Source organism: Typopeltis vanoorti, chromosome 20 (assembly GCF_054136105.1).
Source record: "Typopeltis vanoorti isolate ZY-2024b chromosome 20, IOZ_Tvanoo_1.0, whole genome shotgun sequence".
Classification (NCBI taxonomy): domain Eukaryota; kingdom Metazoa; phylum Arthropoda; class Arachnida; order Uropygi; family Thelyphonidae; genus Typopeltis; species Typopeltis vanoorti.
Window position 1 is genome coordinate 9866286 of NC_143568.1, and position 18913 is coordinate 9885198.

Below are 18913 nucleotides of genomic sequence, written 5' to 3' on the forward strand. Positions count from 1 at the left end.
ATTTTTCTCTGTATTCTCTAAAAGCACGAGGTGACTGACTTTCTTATCAGGAACTTTAGATATGCTTTCTTCTTTTCCTTGACTGCCTCTTTAACTTCCTGAGTCCACCATGGAGTTCTGATTTTTCTATTCTTGCAGATTACCTCACCGCCATGCCTGTCTGGTTGAATCAATCAATTTTTTTTAAAGGTTTGCCACTGAATATCCACGGTTTGGTTCTTGTTTTCAAATTCATTCAGTTTTTCTTGAATAACGTTTGTATATGTAAGTCTACAGTTCACACTGATAGCTGTTCAAACCTTGATTTATTTTAAAACTTTCTTACACAATCTTTTTTTCAATATGAAATTGAATTTTACCCTGCTCAAATGTCAAACTACTATTAGGCCTGACCAGCCTTATTGGCTGTTATATTTGAGCTTGGAGGTTTCATGTGAAACTACAAGGAATCAGATCATTTGAATGCAGGATTACAGCAAAAGTTTCTCCAGGTCTCACTACTGTTAACCTTTACTCTTTCTCATCTATATGGCTGACATTCCACATGCCAATGATGAAGCATCCATGTTTTTTTCCTCCAAGCATTGGCTTTTCTTTTTTCCTGATAGCCTCATGAAGATGTTGCATTAATACCTCAAGGTAATACCCCTTGTTCATTTCTTGTCTTGTGGAAAAAATTCATGATGAACAATGCCCTCAGAATCAAAAATTGTCATTATCTTTGAATGCACTTGTCTTGCTTTTTTGGGGGTTGTGGTGACCCCTTTGACACCCAATCTGACAACTAAATTTTGGTTTCAATGTCATAACCATAAACCCACATCTCATCCCCAGTAATGATGTTTTTTAAAAAGTTTTCATTCTCATAAGCTTGAATGAAAAGCTCTTGGCTCACATCAACTTGAATTTGTTTTTGATTGTCAGTCAAACGGCGAGGCACAAATTTGGCTGCAATGCATGCCTAAATTTTGCCTAAGAATCTCATGACAGTTTATGAAATGTTTACTTCTTCAGTACCTCGTGAATAGTTGTTAGAACAGATAACTTCATGAACTTTTATATTTTCGTCATTTGATGTTGATGGTCATCCTGAACAGGGATTGTCATTGACTGAAGCTAGGCAAAACCTTTCCGCCACTTTTACATTTGAGTCCATCCTAAAGCCTCATTCCCAAATGTTGGTTTTAACATTTTGATTACCTCCATGAAAGATTTTCCCAATTTGATGCAAAACTTTAGATGAATTCATTGATCATGAAAATCGCTCATTTTAAACGCAATAAAATCAGCAGCCGAACTGAACATATGTTGACACAAACAGATGTAATAACTAAACAAAATATCACATTGCAGTTTTTGATAGGCTATTTCCCAATGTTACTGCTAGATTGCAGCATATGAAGCATGCAGCTAATAGTACTTGTTTGCACAATAATTCAAAAGTTTGGGAATTTCCCAGACAAACCATGTGTGTGTGTGTGTGTGTGTGTGTGTGTGTATACATATATATATAATTAACTACACTTTCTCAAAATATATCCTGATTTAATTAGCCTCATACTTCCATATGTAGGAGAAACACAGAAATACAATAAAGCTAAATTAAAAATTACAGATATCTGAAAAAATACATTTATGAGAATCTTGCATATCTGGAAGAAGGAAAAAAAAAAAGCTCAAATTAATCGATGGTAATTTCACATTTAAAAACAAAGGACTGCCATGAACACATTATTGATTACCCCCCCCCCCTCCCATAGTTAGTAAATGAACAGAAACCAACAAAATTAAGTCAAGAATACATACATACACTTGGTAGAGGACAATAAAAATGAATCCTCAAAAGCATTAATTATGACTATGGAAGAAATAGAAATAAGTAAATGGTGGAGGACTGCTATTTAAGCTTTTTGAACACCTGCTATAATGAAATTAAATGGAAAAGTAGAGAACATAACATTATAGATATAATTCAGATATAGATATATAGATATACGTATAGATATAGAGATTTTAAAGTTCTGTTTATTCAACATTAAAACAAAGGATACTATCCACCATACGACCAATTAGCTTGATATAATAATCAAGATCTGGAATCCAATCAACTTCATCATGTGCTTTCTGCATATAATTCAAATAGCCTTCACTAAGGGACCAGCCTCTCGGTCGAATGTCCTTAAGAGACCCTAAAAATTTAAAAAAGGTTGGGTAGAAAAAAATTTTACCTTCAAATATGCATAAATTATATATTCAAAGAAAGTATTTTGTTCAAAAAAAAAAAAAAAGAAAAAAGAAAAAAAAGGGAATGAATATTAAAAATAATATTGCAAAGAAATTTTTTAGCTACCTAAATTTCTATTAAAAATTCTTAACTATATAAAAATGATTTAATTAATAAATAAAATTTAAATAGGTCTTTACTTTAATGAGGATGGAAAGGGTGGTGCCACTCAAATGCCAACCTCACCTTCTCGTGGTGCATCTGTTCTAAATGTACAAACGAGGCACTGGTGAGCAAGTATGGGCGGTATAATCCTAACATCCTAACAGTATAAATGCTGTTGGATTTGTCTGTCCAGAGGCATTAGGTAGCAGCTCTACCACTGGACTTACCCAGCGACAGGCTAGTAACCTGTCCTGGGGAAATTCAATATACTTTCAAGTCTCATCCAAAGAAAAGCCAGACGAATTATCAGGGAAAAAAACACAATCCAGGAAAAGGTAAACGAAATTGGAAAAAGGAACACATAATGAAGATGGCAATATGGAATGTGAGAGAGCATTGCATACAAAGAAGAGGAACTCGATAAACAACTGAACCAAGCTAAGATAAAGATATGTATAGTAACAGAAACAAAGAAAAAACAAAAAGGTGCAAAAGAAACAAACAACTATATACAAATGTACAGTGAGGTAAAAAAAAGAAGAAAGAGCAAAAGCAGGTATAATGATTATGGTGCATAAATCTCTAAAGAACTATATTGTATATTATAATTATTTGAACGAAAGACTAATAGAAATTGAAACTCAAGACATTTAGAGGCCACATAACAATAATTGGTGCATATTCACCAGAAGAGGAAAAGAAGAAGACAGTAATATATTTTATACGAATTACAGAATGCCACAGATAAAACAAACAAAACTGACTACTTACTACTAGCAGGAGACTTAAATGTCAGAATAGGAAGAAAAAAAAAAAAAAAAAAAAACAAATTGGTAAATTTGGCAAAGATACATGTAATCAAAATGGTCACTGCGAGATTTTGTCATTTATAATAATATGAGAATAATGAATTTGGTGTTTAAACACAAGGAAATGTATAAATATACTTGGTCAGCCAGAAGATGTAAATCAGTAACTGACTACATTATCGCAAATTTTAAATAGTGGAGTTAATTTTAGACATAAATGTCTAAAATTAATTCCACTATTTAAAATTTGGTATCAGGTAATGAATTTGGTAAATGGTATCAGCAAAAATTCGATTTAGCCACTTAAACCAAAGTGGCTAAAAATACATAAAATTGAAAATTTTTATAAATCAAATTACAAAATTTCTTCATTACAGGATCCTCATATTAGACAACAATATCAAAAATGTATAAACTCAAAAAACAGAAACTAGGCATGAATCAAGTGACATAGAAGAGAAATGGGAAAATTTGAAGCAAATAATTCTCGCAAAAGCAGCAACAGAAAACTTGGGAATAAAACATAAATGGATTAGAAAAAGAGGACTACGAGACTGGAACAAAGAAATAGAAATATAATAAAAACAAAAAAAAGCACAGTTACCAGAAATAGCTAAATTCCAAAACAATAGAAGCAGAAATGGAGTATAAAAGAAACAGTGCAATTGCAAAAAACATAGAGAGAGAGATGGAACAATTTTATAACAGAACAAGTAAAGGATATATTTAAGCCACAACCCAAAACCTATAAAGTAATAAAATATATGAATAAAGAAATAAAAGAAAAGATAAAAATACAAACAACAGATTTAGAAAAATGGGTGACCTATTTCCAAAATCTCTGACAGATGAGAACAATGAAATAAAATTTTATAAAACAATGATCTACCAGAAAATATCACAATGTTAGAACTGAAAACTACAATAAAGAACATGAAAAATAGGAAAATACCAGGAAAAGACAATATAAATATAGAACTACACAAAAATGCAGATGAAAAATTTAATGAAAGACTTTTGAAATTTTTTAATATGGTTTGGACATCTGGAAAAACTGCTAACTCTTGGAAAAAAGCAATGGTTATCCCAATTTATAAAAAAAAAGAATATAAAGATGATTCTAATAACTATGGGGGAATTAATCTGTTAAAAATACAGGATATAAAATATATGCAGAAATATTAAAAGAAAAGCAGAAATGAAATTTCTCAGAAAAACAGCCAGATATACCAAGTGGTTGAAAGTTTATTTTTCACTTGGTTAGAGTATAATAAGATTAGTTTAATCCGTTAAAGTTTGCAACTGAAAGTATCTTCAGGACTGGAGTAAGGTGGTACAACACCAGGGCACTCCTTGCAAAGGTGGAGCAAGCTACCTACATTTATATCTCAATATCTCCCATAATGCAAAACACATCTCCTTGCGGATATGTCTAATGTTATGCATTAAGGGAAGGGCTACAACCCAGACAAGTTTCGACCTTTATTGAGGTCTCTTCAGTGGAAGCCAGGCCCAAGTGGAGATACCAGGCAGAAGCATTAGCAGGTCATCTCTACTTATAGGAGTTGCCAAATGGTGTGCCACCCTTTTTTAATAAATTACTCTGGATTTAGAGAAAGATGTTGAAAGTTTATTTTTCACTTGGTTAGAGTATAATAAGATTAGTTTAATCCTTTATCCAAGTATAAGCAAACAAAGTTTGCGCCTGAAAGTATCTTCAGGACTGGGGTAAGGTGGTACAACACCAGGACAACTCGTTGCAAAGGTGGAGCAAGCTGATAGAAGTGTTGGTAGCTTGTCACCAAGTCATTTGCATTTAGAACATCCAAATGTACAGTTAGTGTTTTTTCCACCCAATACAACAAGCATTATTCAGCCATAATTGTTACTTTTAAAAAATTTTACGTTAAGCACACTTTTCAATTTATATTGGATAAACTAGAAAATAAATCATTAACAGTAACTGACGTTTGGAAATTTTTTTTTATTTTGGACTGCTTAAATCATGTTGCATCTGCTATTGCTGAAATAAGACCACAAACTTTAAATGCCTGCTGGAAAGCAGCTTGGCCTGGATGTGTTTCAAACAGTGCAACTATTCAAACATTTACATTATTCAGCAGAAATCGTTACTTTGGCACATGAAATTGGTGGAGAAGGTTTTGATACACTTAACCAGAATGATGTAGACGAACTGCTTGTGGATAATGCCTTAAGTGACGATGATATTATTGGATATTGATTAACTTTAAATATTGTTGAAGATCCAGAAAATGATAGTGAAGCTGAAGAAAAACCTGTCCCCTGACTGCAAATATAATTCGAGTTCTTGAACTGTGCAATAAATAGGAAAATCATTTTCTTCATCATTTGTTAATGACACAAATTCTGAAAGAGCCTTTAAATTCCAAAGTGAGCTGAAGAACTGTATGTCTGGTTATCACGAGCTGTATAAAAAAATTAGTAAAATGATCACCACAAAGTTTAATCACTGATTACATTGTCAGAAGAAAAAAATCAGCACAGAACGAGGGTGAAGTTAATTCTGTTTGTGAAGAACCATTGCCTTTACCATACAGATCTGATGCGCTGACTATTTCTTCTGGTGATGAAAGTGATTTCGCACTAGTTTGCAAACGTTGCCGAATATTGTCTAATAGCGACGACAATTCTGATGAAAAAACGTAAAAAAAATTGTTACTTTTCATTAAAATTAAATGAATAAAGCTGTAAAACAAAGTTAGGCATTCTTATTTTCATGAATTTTTATAAACTTTTTTATGCGATTTTAGGTTTATTTTAATTCATTGCTTCGGTTTTATGCGGTTTTAGAAAATTATGAAACGTATCCCTAATTTTTCAACATAAGTTACCGTATATTATCGCGTATAATGCAAAAAGTTTTTGGTCTAAAGTTAGGGGTTCGCATTATATGCGAATCTTAAAAAATCTAACATCTATTAGACTTGCACACACAATATATACTACCTAATGGCTATGCAACCAAATCTACTTGACCCACTTGCATTCGGCGACCGAGAACGCATCATATCTGTGCATAAAGCCAGTAATGTAAGTAGTACTAATATCCTGCCCCCATGGCGGGATATTAGCACAATTATATCGGTTTAACCACAGTTCATTTTAAATATTATTCGTTAAACAAACCTGGCCTGAAAATGAGCCAACAGAAATGTAAATGTTCATCTTTTGAAGTAGGATTTAAATTGCGTATCGTGCAGTTTGCAGAAGAACATAACAGTGTTGCTATGAGAATTTGGTGTAGCAGAGAGTAATATTAGACTTTGGCGTAAGCAAAAAGACAGTCTTGACTTTTGACGATAACGACTACACTGATGACGCAATGCCTACAGATGATTTATAAATGAAATGTTCGATGACTCAAAAGATGAAGAATTTAAAGGATTTTGACATTTTGTTTTAAAATAAATATTTCTTTCGTTAATTCGTATTGTTTTATTTATAATGTTAGGGAACAAGATTAACAGATCACATTATACGTGGACATGGCATTTTAGGGCTAGTTTTCAAACAAAATTTCTAGTTCGCATTATACGCGAAAATATACGGGTATGTCTTTTTTGTGCAATTTTTTATATGCGGTTTACTGTGGAATGTATCTACCGCATAAAAAGAGATCTGACTGTATATCAATATTTTGATGGATACATGCAAGTGTGGTATACAATGAGGACAAACTCTTGTGCAATCATGTTCTAAGTATTTTCTTGTATAAAGACATCTGTGGGACATCCATATTTATACAAAATATACATGCCATAGTGAAATAAAAATTGGTTATTAATCACAAATATTTCATTACATATTGTAAAACATCAACAGTGTGAACTAAAGAATACTAGAAATTTAAATACAGAAAAAAACAAAGGAATGTGTGAGTTACAACAGAATCATCCTTCTAAGCATGTGCTAAGATAAACCACTAATGGGATATGTGCATGTGTGCATGTGTGTGTGTGTGTGTGTGTATTACATATTTAATACAATTGAGGATAACAATTTCCCAGACTGTGGGAACAGAAAGGCTAGACGCCAGCACTTGCTTTGAATAAGAGTTCAAATTTATAAGTACAGTTTATGCAAACGTTTGGTATTATCCCACTGGATCTAATGAACAGCTAATTTTGTCTTTTCCATGTTGAGTAGACCAGATTTATGAGGTTTGATAAGCTGGATGTGGCTCTGGCAGTGGATGGTTCTATAGCAGATTTCTTATAACATAGCACTGTACCTATAGAACTTTGGCTGGGACCCTTCAATAGTATGCGAGTTTGCTATATTGAGAGTTGACTGTATGCTTTTTAACTGATCTTCCCATTTGACCAAAATAAGAAAAAAAAAAAAAACATGAAAATTGGTAGCAACACCAGGCAGCAACATGATGACAATCTGTCAGAAATACCTTAAATATAAGGAATAGGAATTCTGCAGACTTTTTCACTTGGAAGATGCTGAACGAAACTATCAATGATATTGTCTAATTTTTGGGTAAGTTATAGGTTAAGAGAGTAGTTTGCTTGATAATTTCCAAATTCCTATTGAAGGAAACTTCAGAGGAGCAAGCTTTATGCTCTATACACTAAGGATTTTATGATTCTGTATTTTTAAGATCAATGGTCTGCTGATCATATGTGAACATAGCAAATCTTATAAGTTGGTTTAATAAGATTAAATATTTATGATTAAGAGTGACATTGTTATTACTTTTATTATTATTATTATTATTTTCAAAGATACTAGTGGCAGCATTTTGTGATATGTTGATAAAAATATCTAATAAATCCATAATGTATTTGAAAGATCAGCTTCCAACTTAGTTGTCTTAATAATGCTTAGAGCTAAATCCCTTTTAGAAACTCTTAAATGATTAAGAACAAGAGAAAATGGCTAGTTTTAAGGTACGTTTTACAAGTTCCAGTGATTTAAGAACTTCTTTAATCCTAGTAAATGCAAGCACTAATATTACGTCTTCAATTTCAGAAATTAGATCCTAGCATCTATATTTTTTTGGATGTCAAATGAGAATCTGATGGATTACTTTCCAATTCTGTCTACTGTAAACCAACGTTTACAGTTCACCATCTAAGTCTACCCATAAATACTGTTACAACTTGAACAGTGCATAAACCATTTATCTATCAGTAAATCATTTACAGCTTTCAGCACATACAAACCACATGTATAATGTATATATAGCAGCACTCAATGTTTAAAATTCTGTCCTTTTACCTTCATGCATGGCCAAAGTCTGTGAGGCCACATACTGATAGTGGCATACATAACATCCAACAGAAAGATTGCCACTGCTTGTTTCAAATCCACCTTCAGACTGGCAATGCTGGGTGTCGTTTCTTGCATGCTGCTCACCCCCAGGTCATCAGTTAGTACATGTGACATCGCTCTCTGCGAAATGTTCGTATCTCACGATATCACTTTTGGTATTCTCAATAGATTATGGGGAGAAGCATGCCTTTACAGTCTTCACCAGCTGTTTCATCCTAATGCAGAGTGGTCAACCGTTTTTTGGCAGTCAGATGTCTTCTGTATCGTTATAACAGTTAATAGTCAGACATAAACATCCCACCGATCCCGAGTGTTTTTAGTGTGTTGAAAATAACAGGTGGTTGAATTATAACTCTGTGAAGCGCTATTACAGCTACATGGTTCTCATAATCTCCCCACTGCATGTTAACCTGTATAGTTAGACAACTCTCTCTCTCTCTCTCTCTCTACTGAAAAACATGTGCATGTTGGCTGCACAGAATGCCACTAATGAAACTGGGCTCACACAATTCTGTAGGCAGAATAAGTGTGTGTGTGTGCAGAAGTTGTAACAGTATTTATGGCAAGACTGTGTATATTCCTATCTTATCTGCACACCATCCATCTCAAAAATATGAAATCATAAAATCCTTGATATACACATAACTTAAATTTGCTCCTCTGAAGTATCTCTTTAACAGGAATTGGAAAATATCAAACAAACTTTTCTATTAAACAGTTATAGCCTAGTTATAGACATAAAATCATTGACAGTTTCATTCAGCATCTTCCAAGGGAGGAAGAAGTTTTCAAATTCCTAGTCCTTATATTAAAGATGTTTCTGAAAGTGTGACAAAGATTTTGAAGGCATTCCAACCCACTGCTACCTTCAAACCTATCAATCAAGTCTATAAACTCTTACTTTCTCCAAAACACAAACTGTCACCATTGTTGCTACCTGATGTTTGTCAAGCTCTATGTTTCTGCAACTTGTTTTATTTAGGTCAAATGAGCAGATAAGCTAAAAAACATATTTCAGAAAAGAGCCATACCATCATCAAACCTCATAAATCTAGTCTGGTTTAATATGGAATTAACAACACTAGCCATGGAATCCAATGGGATAATAGCAAAATTTTGCATAACTTTAAATCTGAATGCTTATTCAAAGAAAGTGCTGAATCTCTATTTCACTGGCCTGACAATCAATAATGATTGTTTTTTATAGTAAAATTTTGGGAAATTGTTATTCTCATTTGTATTAATTCTAATTATAATGGAAAAATTCTTCTGTTCCTTTGTATTCAACTCGCACTGATGATATTTTACAATATGTCAAATAAAATTTTTATTATTAATAAATAATAGTTCTTTCACTGTGGCATACATGGTTTGTATAAATATGTTTTCAGTATGATGGCATAACATCTTGTCACTAGTATGAGAATGAATACTCTCAGCTTTAATGCAGCACAATGTGTTAAATGCATCAGGAAAATTCAGCAGTATCACAAACACACAACAGAAAGACCCTGCTGCTGCTAGACATTTCGATCAATATATTCTGGGAAATATAAGTAAATTCTTAGCTTTTTAATTCTAGAAATTTTATTATAATATAACATGTTACATAATATATTATGAAATATATCATATAATACATAAATACATTAATGAAATATAATTAAGGTATTAAGACTCACCAATTATAGCGGACACAAGTTTCCGTTTCAACACAGGCCGGTCTTTTAGCTTCTGTTCATAATAATGAAGAGTGTTATATAAGTATGTCACAGGCCAGTCTAAAATGAGAATCACATCTGTATTATTTTTGATTAGTTATAGATAAAAACAATGTAGATCTGCAATTCAAAGATATATCTATAATGACTCAGAATAATTGTTTTAACTATGTAATTTCCAATTTTTTGTGTAACTTATATAAAATATTTCAAGAATTTGAAGTTACATTACATTGAGCTCATTAAAGGAAAGTAATTGCAAAATATATAGCTATCCCAGCCAAGTCATCCCTGTCTTCCTGTGATATGGTATGGCCTGTTTTCATACAGAGGGTTCTGGCAGGTGAATATTTTCACCTAAACTTCCCTAGTGAGAAAATGCCAACTAGACTTTTGGATGGTAGATGTCTTTCATTACCTGATGAAATACTACTGCCTCAGTTTATGAGGTGGCCTTTTCCATGTTTTGTCTCTAGGATAGGGTAGGGTTTCTGATCCATCCTTTTTTTGTCTTCCTACACGCAATGTAGGTGAATGCCTAACTGTTTTTCTCCTCTACTTTAAATCTTTTTAATCAGGGAACCAGTACCCCCCTGTTCAAGGATAGAATTGTAAAGCAGTTTCCACAGGCCAGCAACCAGGTAGTACATGGGGCTGAACCTGATGGTGACTCTTCAGGAGGCTTTCTGCTACTGCTTACTTTTTCCAGGTTGCGCCTGGAGAGAGAGTTCAAGTAAGCAGCTTGCAGGAGGTACTGTCCAAGGCCACACTTGGATTGAAGTCTGGTTACCCCTGACGTAAGCAGGTGACATAATAAAATTATTACACAGTAGCAGAATAACACATTTGTAAAAAATATTTATTATTTGTGAATTTGATATTTAGAAGGGGTGCTTAAGGGTCAAAGCTGTATAACTGAGAGGAGACCTCCACATAGCCTTTAAAGGAATGCAGAGAACCGACCAGGGCTTCTGACCTAATGTCCAATCCTCACCTTCTCGTGGTGCACCCAGTTGGGTATCTACTTGGATACTGAACGGACGAGGATGGGCTGGCAATCTGGGATTTAGCCGACCAAATTATGTTCTTATTGGTTAAACCAAAATATAGAATGATGGTACAACATGACAAAATTTCATGCCAGCTGGGGCGTTGCCCGGTTAAACAAGGCCCCTGTTGTTTTCGCCAGGGAACCAGGGCGAACAGCGAAGTCAGCTACTGGAAAAAATCTGAAAATAAACCCCAACTCAACATCACCAGAGTTAAAGATTGGTACTATCAACGTAAGAAGCCTGAATGGCAAAGAAATGGAGCTAACTGAAGAATTAGATAAGTACCAGATCGACATAATAGGGGTGACTGAAACAAAAAAGACCAAAACTGGTGAGATCTTTCTGAGAATAAATACAAAATGTTATATTCAGGCAATGACAATCAAGGAAAAGAAGGAGTAGCCATAATATTCAACACAAAATACGAGGCTAATCTTCTTGAATGGCAGTCAGTCTCAAGTAGAGTAATGTGGGCAAATATGAGAATGGGGAACTGGACAATGAGACTTATTTGGTGTCATTGTCCAGAGAAGGTTCTACTAAGGTAGAAGTGGAGGAATTTTTTGACGCTTTAGAAACAGCAACTGACACAATGAAAAATTGGTCCTTGTTGGGGATCTAAATAGCAGAGTAGGAAATGATTGTGAGACATACAAAAATATTTTGGGAAAATTTGGAGAAAAGAGCAAAGCTAATAATAATGGCAAATATCTGTTGGATTTCTGTTGGCAATATCATATTAAAAACGAGTATATTAGGAAAGAACTTGACATTGTCAGCATCCAGGAATGCGTTAGCAGAGCTAATCTCAGGTGGTATGGTCACTTAAACAGAATGGGCGAGGAAAGATTAGCAAAACAAGTGTTCTCTGCCATGTTGGCAGGAAAACGACCGTGAGGAAGACCAAGATATATGTGGATTGATACGGTACAAAGTGCTTTAGACGATAGAAATATAAGATCTGACAATGTTGGACTCTTGACAAGTAACAGACGGATTTGGAGGAGAATTGTAGATAGGAAGTTAGTAATGATGTAATTTTTTTCATGTAGTACTATCATATCCTGTACACCCCTTGAGGGTACATGGCAGGAATTTGATGATGATGTTATTTAGAATTTTTGATTAAGTTTCCTAGCCAATGTCAATAAATGCAGCTGAAAACATAAACACAATAAGAACAACACTTAAAATTGCAAGCATATGACACTACATGCTATCAACTGCAGGAGAACAACTCCATCTACAACTATTAGAATTCAGAGAAATAAATTTAAATAATTAAAATATTAAGGAACACCGGAACGAGGAGTGTTTTGAACAGCATATTCCCCCCCCCCCCCCCCACACACACACAAGCTATCTATTTGGTACAGATATATTGATTTTTGTTGCTGTATGAAACTCTTCCTTGTTTGAACTTAATGAATTTATTGGGAAAATTAATTCAGTAAACCCAAGAATTAAATTTATACTTAAAATAGAAGATAACAATTGTCATACCTTTCTGGATGATCTTAAATGGAATGTGTAAGCAGAGATAATTTAGTAATTAAAACAATTAAATTTTCAATAGTGTGGTGGTCATGAAATAGTGACTGAGTAAACCTCATTTGTGGGATTATCTAAAAACATGGAAATTAAGTAATTAAATGGCAAGTACTTAAATAATTTCAGGATTTTTAATATATATATAATTTTATCATACCCAATATACCAGTGATGATGGTGAACCGTTTTACCCAGGTGTGTCAAACATCTTTTTTTTTTTAAATACTGACATTGTTGATGTGCCACTTGCATACATGCATTATAAATTTAACTACATAATCATAGATGATGATTTATACATATCATATTAGGCTATTTATTTAATAGGACGTTGATATAAAATCTATGAATTCATATTATACATTTAATTTAATAAAGTGAAATTACAAACTTACATTACAGTTAATGACTTTTCTGTTGCTGAGTACTGGTAGAAAGTTGTTTTATAGAAGGGCTATAGTGTGTACATTTTAATGCTACATAGGCAGTGCTCAAATCATTGCTCAATCTATTTCTCCCTTTCGATTTGATATTATGTAAGCAGAAAATAGTTTCGCAAGAGTATGTAGAAGAGAAAATTGTTAGAAGAGCTTTAGCAAAGATTTTAAGAGCATGAAAGTTTTCGGGAAGGCTATTCCACTCGCTTAGAATTTCACAGTCTGAATTTTTACACGCGGTATCATGCAGATGTTCCCACTCAAGTTCTTCTAATTCATTTCTAAGAGCAATAAACTTTCTTTTCCAGATAGGATTACACTGGAAGTTGGCACATCTAGTTGCATTTCTAGATCTTTTAAATCCAACCACTCAAAGCCATCTAATTTAAGATCCATGAATTCTGTTTCATCAGGATACTTTATGAATTGATTGTTTGTTCCAACATTCGAAATTGCTCAAATCTAGAAGAAAACTGCTCAGTTACTGACTTTAGAACTTCGATAGATTGGTTGATATGTTGTTCACGATCTTTGGGGCTGGTTTCGTTAAAAAAATTTTCACTCATGGGAAATACTTAAAATTGTTACTTTCTAAATCATGTTGAGATATTTTGAGTTATTCTCAAAGCTCTTGATCGTGCCAAACATAACATCGACAGATTTTCGAAACCTTACAATTGTATATTAAGTTCATTCAGGTGCAATGAAAAATCTGTGAAAAACATCAGCTTACTGAGCCAAACAGAATCATTCAACTGAGAAAATTCGTGCTCCATGCCCTTCGTATTTAAATATAATTTAATTTCATTTAAACATTCAACAAACCGTTCAAGTACTTGGCCACGACTCAACCATTGAATATTACTGTACATTAATAGACCATTGTACACTGATTCAAGTTCTCTTAAAAGTGAATTAAATTCTCGTTTGTTTAAAGCCCTGGCAGCAATAAAACTAGTTACCTTTGTCACAATTCTCATCACATCATCCAAATCCTGATTTCACACACAGTATCTCCTGATGTATAATACAATGGAAACAAACCAGGGGATGACCAACATATTCGGTAAATTGTTTGATAAAACTGATATTACGGCCAACCATATTAGGCACGCCATCAGTTGTAATCGAAAATATTTTCGATAAATCTATCTGTTTCTCACAGAACACCAACACAGTCGCATATGTCTTTACCTGTCTTGTTTTGAGGTAAATTTTCTAACTTTATCAATTCCTCGTGTATGAGTTCAAGTGTTGTTGTATTTGATTTTCTATACTAGCATTCATTGATATTACTCTGTCTTTAATAGTATTCCTACTTAATGGTAACTCTTTCATGCGCTTTACAATAGCTTCCTTATTATGAAAGTCCTCAAATAAAAATGGTGCACACTTTACGAAAGTTTCTTTAATATAATCACCATCACTAAGTGGTTTCCCATGTTCAACAATAGTATGTGAAATACTGTAACTTGAGGCTGCTAAATTTGAAGGTCCTGAAACAAATTTAAATAAAGTCCCTGATTATGATTCTGCCAGTTTTAGACGTTGCGATATGTATTCTTTGCATTCTTCAAAAGTTTTTTCTTTTTCATTTGTGCTTAGTTTCAAAATGTCTTCTTACATTCCAAGTTCTACTCATAGATAGCTCACCACACAATTTACAGAGAACTTTATTGCCTCTATCAATAACATCATATTGTTCAGTCCAGGCATCTTGGAAATTTCTTCCACTTCATTTCTGTGATAATTTTAGTTTTTTATTAGTGCTAGCTGCCATTGTAAAAGGGTTCACAAATTAAAAAAAAATGAGCCAATTATATACAGCGGTAATTAAGCAGTAATAAGAACTAACAATTACTGGAAATGAATTATACACCAGCAACTCAAATTACTTAAGTGACAGACCATGCAGGACTACCACTACTTCTTTCATCAGGGTTTCCATATTTATTACTGGTACGCTCGTAACAACCTTGTTACGTTTTACTCTCTATCATGCTACTAAATAGCAGCTATTTAGTAGGTTTTGTTGCAACGTCATCGTAAGTTGTTACTATTTGCATTATTTAACAAAATTTACTGACTTTATTGCAACTATAAAAATGTTTTCATTATTTACTCAGATAAATTCAATATTTAATGCTGCAAATTATATTTTCTTTTTTGCGAATTATATTTTTGTTAAAGTGGTTTTAAATACGTTTAGAACTTGTATTACTCAGTCGAGAGACTTTGAATGCATGCATGAACAATGCATGATACATATTATAAACTTTAAGTTTATAATATGTAAAGCACGTATTTATAAATTTGTATCGTATAATATTGATAATAATTTTTATAAGTTTTTATAATATCATATGACTATGCAAAAATTATAATGATTAAGAAAGAAAACGTAAACTTAAAACGCTCATTGTTTATAGGCTAGTTACAAAATAAAATAGAAATAAGCTAACTACAAAATAAAATAGAAATAGGCTAACTATTATTATTATTATTACTATTATTATTACCACGGGCTACTCCAGGAGTCCTTAGACTCATCGAGGGAGGCCCTAAACATCATGTTCACACAGCTGTTCAACATTCTCACAGTATCTATCATACCTTGCCTTGAACTCGCTCACTGTCATAGCACCCACAACAGACTCTGCCAGCTTATTCCACTCATTTACCACTCTAAAAGTAAAGAACCCAGCTCTAACACCCCTGCTAACCACGCTCTTGCCCAGCTTCCATGGGTGTCCCCTAGTTCTCCCACCACCAGTCCTGATCTCAAAAATGTCATCTGAATTAATCCTATAGAATCCTTTTAGCAATTTGAATGTCTCAATCATATCTCCCCTTTTTCGCCTATCAACTAGTTTCTGCAACCCACAAATCTTCAACCTGTTCTCATAAGGTGCATTCCTTAGACCTGCTATCATCTTAGTCACTCGCCTCTGGATCCTCTCAACCTCCTCCCCATCAAGAAGGAACCGAGGTGACCAAATCTGGGCACAGTAGTCGAGATGAGGTCTTATCAGGGCTCGGTACAGAGGTACAATAACTTGCTTATCTCTGCTCGTCAAGGTATTTTTCAACAACCAAGTGAGTTGATGAGCTGATTTAGCTACTTTCGCAATGTGCCCCCTAAACTTCATCTCCCTATCCACCAACACTCCCAAGTCCCTGGCCTCATCAATCTCTTGGAGTACAGTTCCACCAATGTGGTATACTGCTGCTAAGCTTTTCACTCCGAAATGCATAACCTTACATTTTGTCACATTAAATTGACATCCATTCTCCTTAGTCCAGAACTCCAATCTATCTAAGTCATCTTGCAAGACTTTGACATCTTCTGCATTCACTATCGCCCTACCCAACTTTGCATCATCAGCGAACAAATGAACTGTCCCACTTAGACCATTCCCTGTATCGTTAATGAACAGATTAAACAGCAGTGGTCCAAGAACAGAACCCTGTGGCACACCACTAGTCACAGGCCGTTTTTTTGGACTCTACTCCTGAATAAACTACTCTTTGATATCTCTCCATCAACCACCCAGTTATCCATCTCACCAACCCTATATCCATTCCCATATGTTGTAGTTTACGGATTAGAATTCCATGTGGTATCCTGTCAAACGCCTTTGTCAGGTCCAGCAGTATCACTGTAAACCCATTTCCCTTATCCAGTTCAGCCGTCACCCTGTTATAAAACTTGAGCAAGTTACTGAGGCATGATCTACCCTTCACAAAGCCATGCTGTCCTCTGTACAGTATCTCATTTTCATCAATCCATTCCTGTATTTTTCCCTTGACTACTTTCTCCAAGACCTTGACAACGACTCCTGATATGCTGATCGGTCGGTAATTTGCAACCACAGTCTTGGATCCTCCCTTATGCAGTGGAACTATTTTCCCCTCTTTCCACACCTTCGGGACTAAGCCAGACCTGAGACTCAGATTAAACAACATGGTCAAGGGCACTGATAATTCATTAGCCGCTTCATGCAAGACCCGTGCCGGTATACCATCCAATCCCACAGATGTATTCACATTAAGGTTCTGTAATAGACTATTCACCTCCACTTCATTCATCACAATTCCCATATAAACTAATGGTTCCTTCATTTTTTCAACGTCACCACCTGGATGATATACTTTTGCAAAGTGCGCGCTCAGTAACTCCACTATATCGACTGGTTCAGTGAACTCTTTACCATCGTCATTCCTTAAAATCATTTTGCCATGGACAGTTTTTCTCTTGCTTGCAGCATATTGAAAGAACTGTTTGGGATTCTCTTTTGCTTGCATAGCTAGTTTCCTTTCATAATCGGCTTTTGCTGTCTTTACCACACTCGTTACCCTTCTAGCCTGTACTTTATACCGTTCGTGTACCTGCAGGTCACCCCTTTCTTTAAATTCCCTCCATAGTTGTTTCTTTTTTTGCAGCTCAAGCTTAATGGTGTTATTCATCCATTTAACCCCTCCTTGTTTCACTATTCGGACCTTAGGTATACAATCAGCCATAACCTCTTGTAAATGCTCTTTGATCACTTCCCATGCTCTATCGACGTCCAGCCCTTGCAGTTCTACATGCCATGGCACTGATCCAAGCAATCTCCTAAGCTTGTCATACTTGCCAGCACGGTAATTCCACATATGCCCTGTCTTAATCACAAATTTCACACCTTTAGCCACCTCCCAGGTCAAGACCTTATGATCACTCTCACCAATAGGTGGCAACATGGTCATATTCATTACAGTCAAATTCTCAGATACTATTACCAGGTCAAGCACTCTCACACCCCTAGTATTTTCAATTACATGCTGTTTCAGATAGTTATCCCTTAATAATTGAATAAAATCCATTTCGTTCCTCACATGTGTCCTCTCCTCCTTCCAATCAATGTTACCATAGTTGAAATCCCCCATAATAATTACCCTCCTTCCACTCATTTCATCAATTTGTTTATGCATACCATCTCCACCATCTATTCCATCACCTGGTCTATAGCAGCACCCAACTGTATATTTTATTCTGCCAGTATCAATCTCACACCAAATAGCCTCAAATGAGCTCCTTTCACTATCCTGCAATACTTCAATTCTCCTTGGCTGCAGTTCATCAGCTATCATCAATAACACCCCTCCCCCAATTTTATTCTCTCTGTCCCTCCTAAACATACTATAACCTACACATTCTATCCCACTAACTATATCATCTTCCGTCAGCCATGTTTCACTAATGCCAATAACCTGTGGCCAGGAAGAGCCAATCAAGGCCAAAAATTCTTCCTTCTTGTTCCTAATACTCCTGGCATTAGTATACATGAATTGCAGTGTTCCCTTTGTCCCACCCCTATCTTGATGCGTTATTCTAAATATCCCATTCCCATTTTTTGTCCTTATTGCTGGCTCAGGTACATTATATACATTTTTACACTCAACTGTCTCACTGATGTCTGGATATCCACTTCCCCCCCTCCTTGGTAGTTCTAGTTTCCCTGGTTCTGCACATCCATTTTCACTTCATTCAGCAACACTTTTTCCAGTCTCCGCACACCAAGTCCATTCAAATGCAGTCCATCCATCTTGTATAAGTCCTTTCGCCCATCAAACTCATTCCACACGTCCA

General features: G+C 34.7%; 1 protein-coding gene across 1 annotated transcript in view; it reads right to left on the reverse strand.

Annotated features, from left to right (window-relative positions):
- Nucleotides 1–18913, reverse strand: part of MED23 (mediator complex subunit 23) — a 435475-nt gene that overhangs the window by 62015 nt on the left and 354547 nt on the right. Inside the window, exons 27-28 of the mRNA XM_090410280.1 lie at nucleotides 10206–10304; nucleotides 2052–2189 (exon numbers count right to left, since the gene is read on the reverse strand). Coding sequence (XP_090266406.1) covers nucleotides 2052–2189; nucleotides 10206–10304 — 237 coding nt within the window. The remainder of the gene's footprint in view (nucleotides 1–2051; nucleotides 2190–10205; nucleotides 10305–18913) is intronic.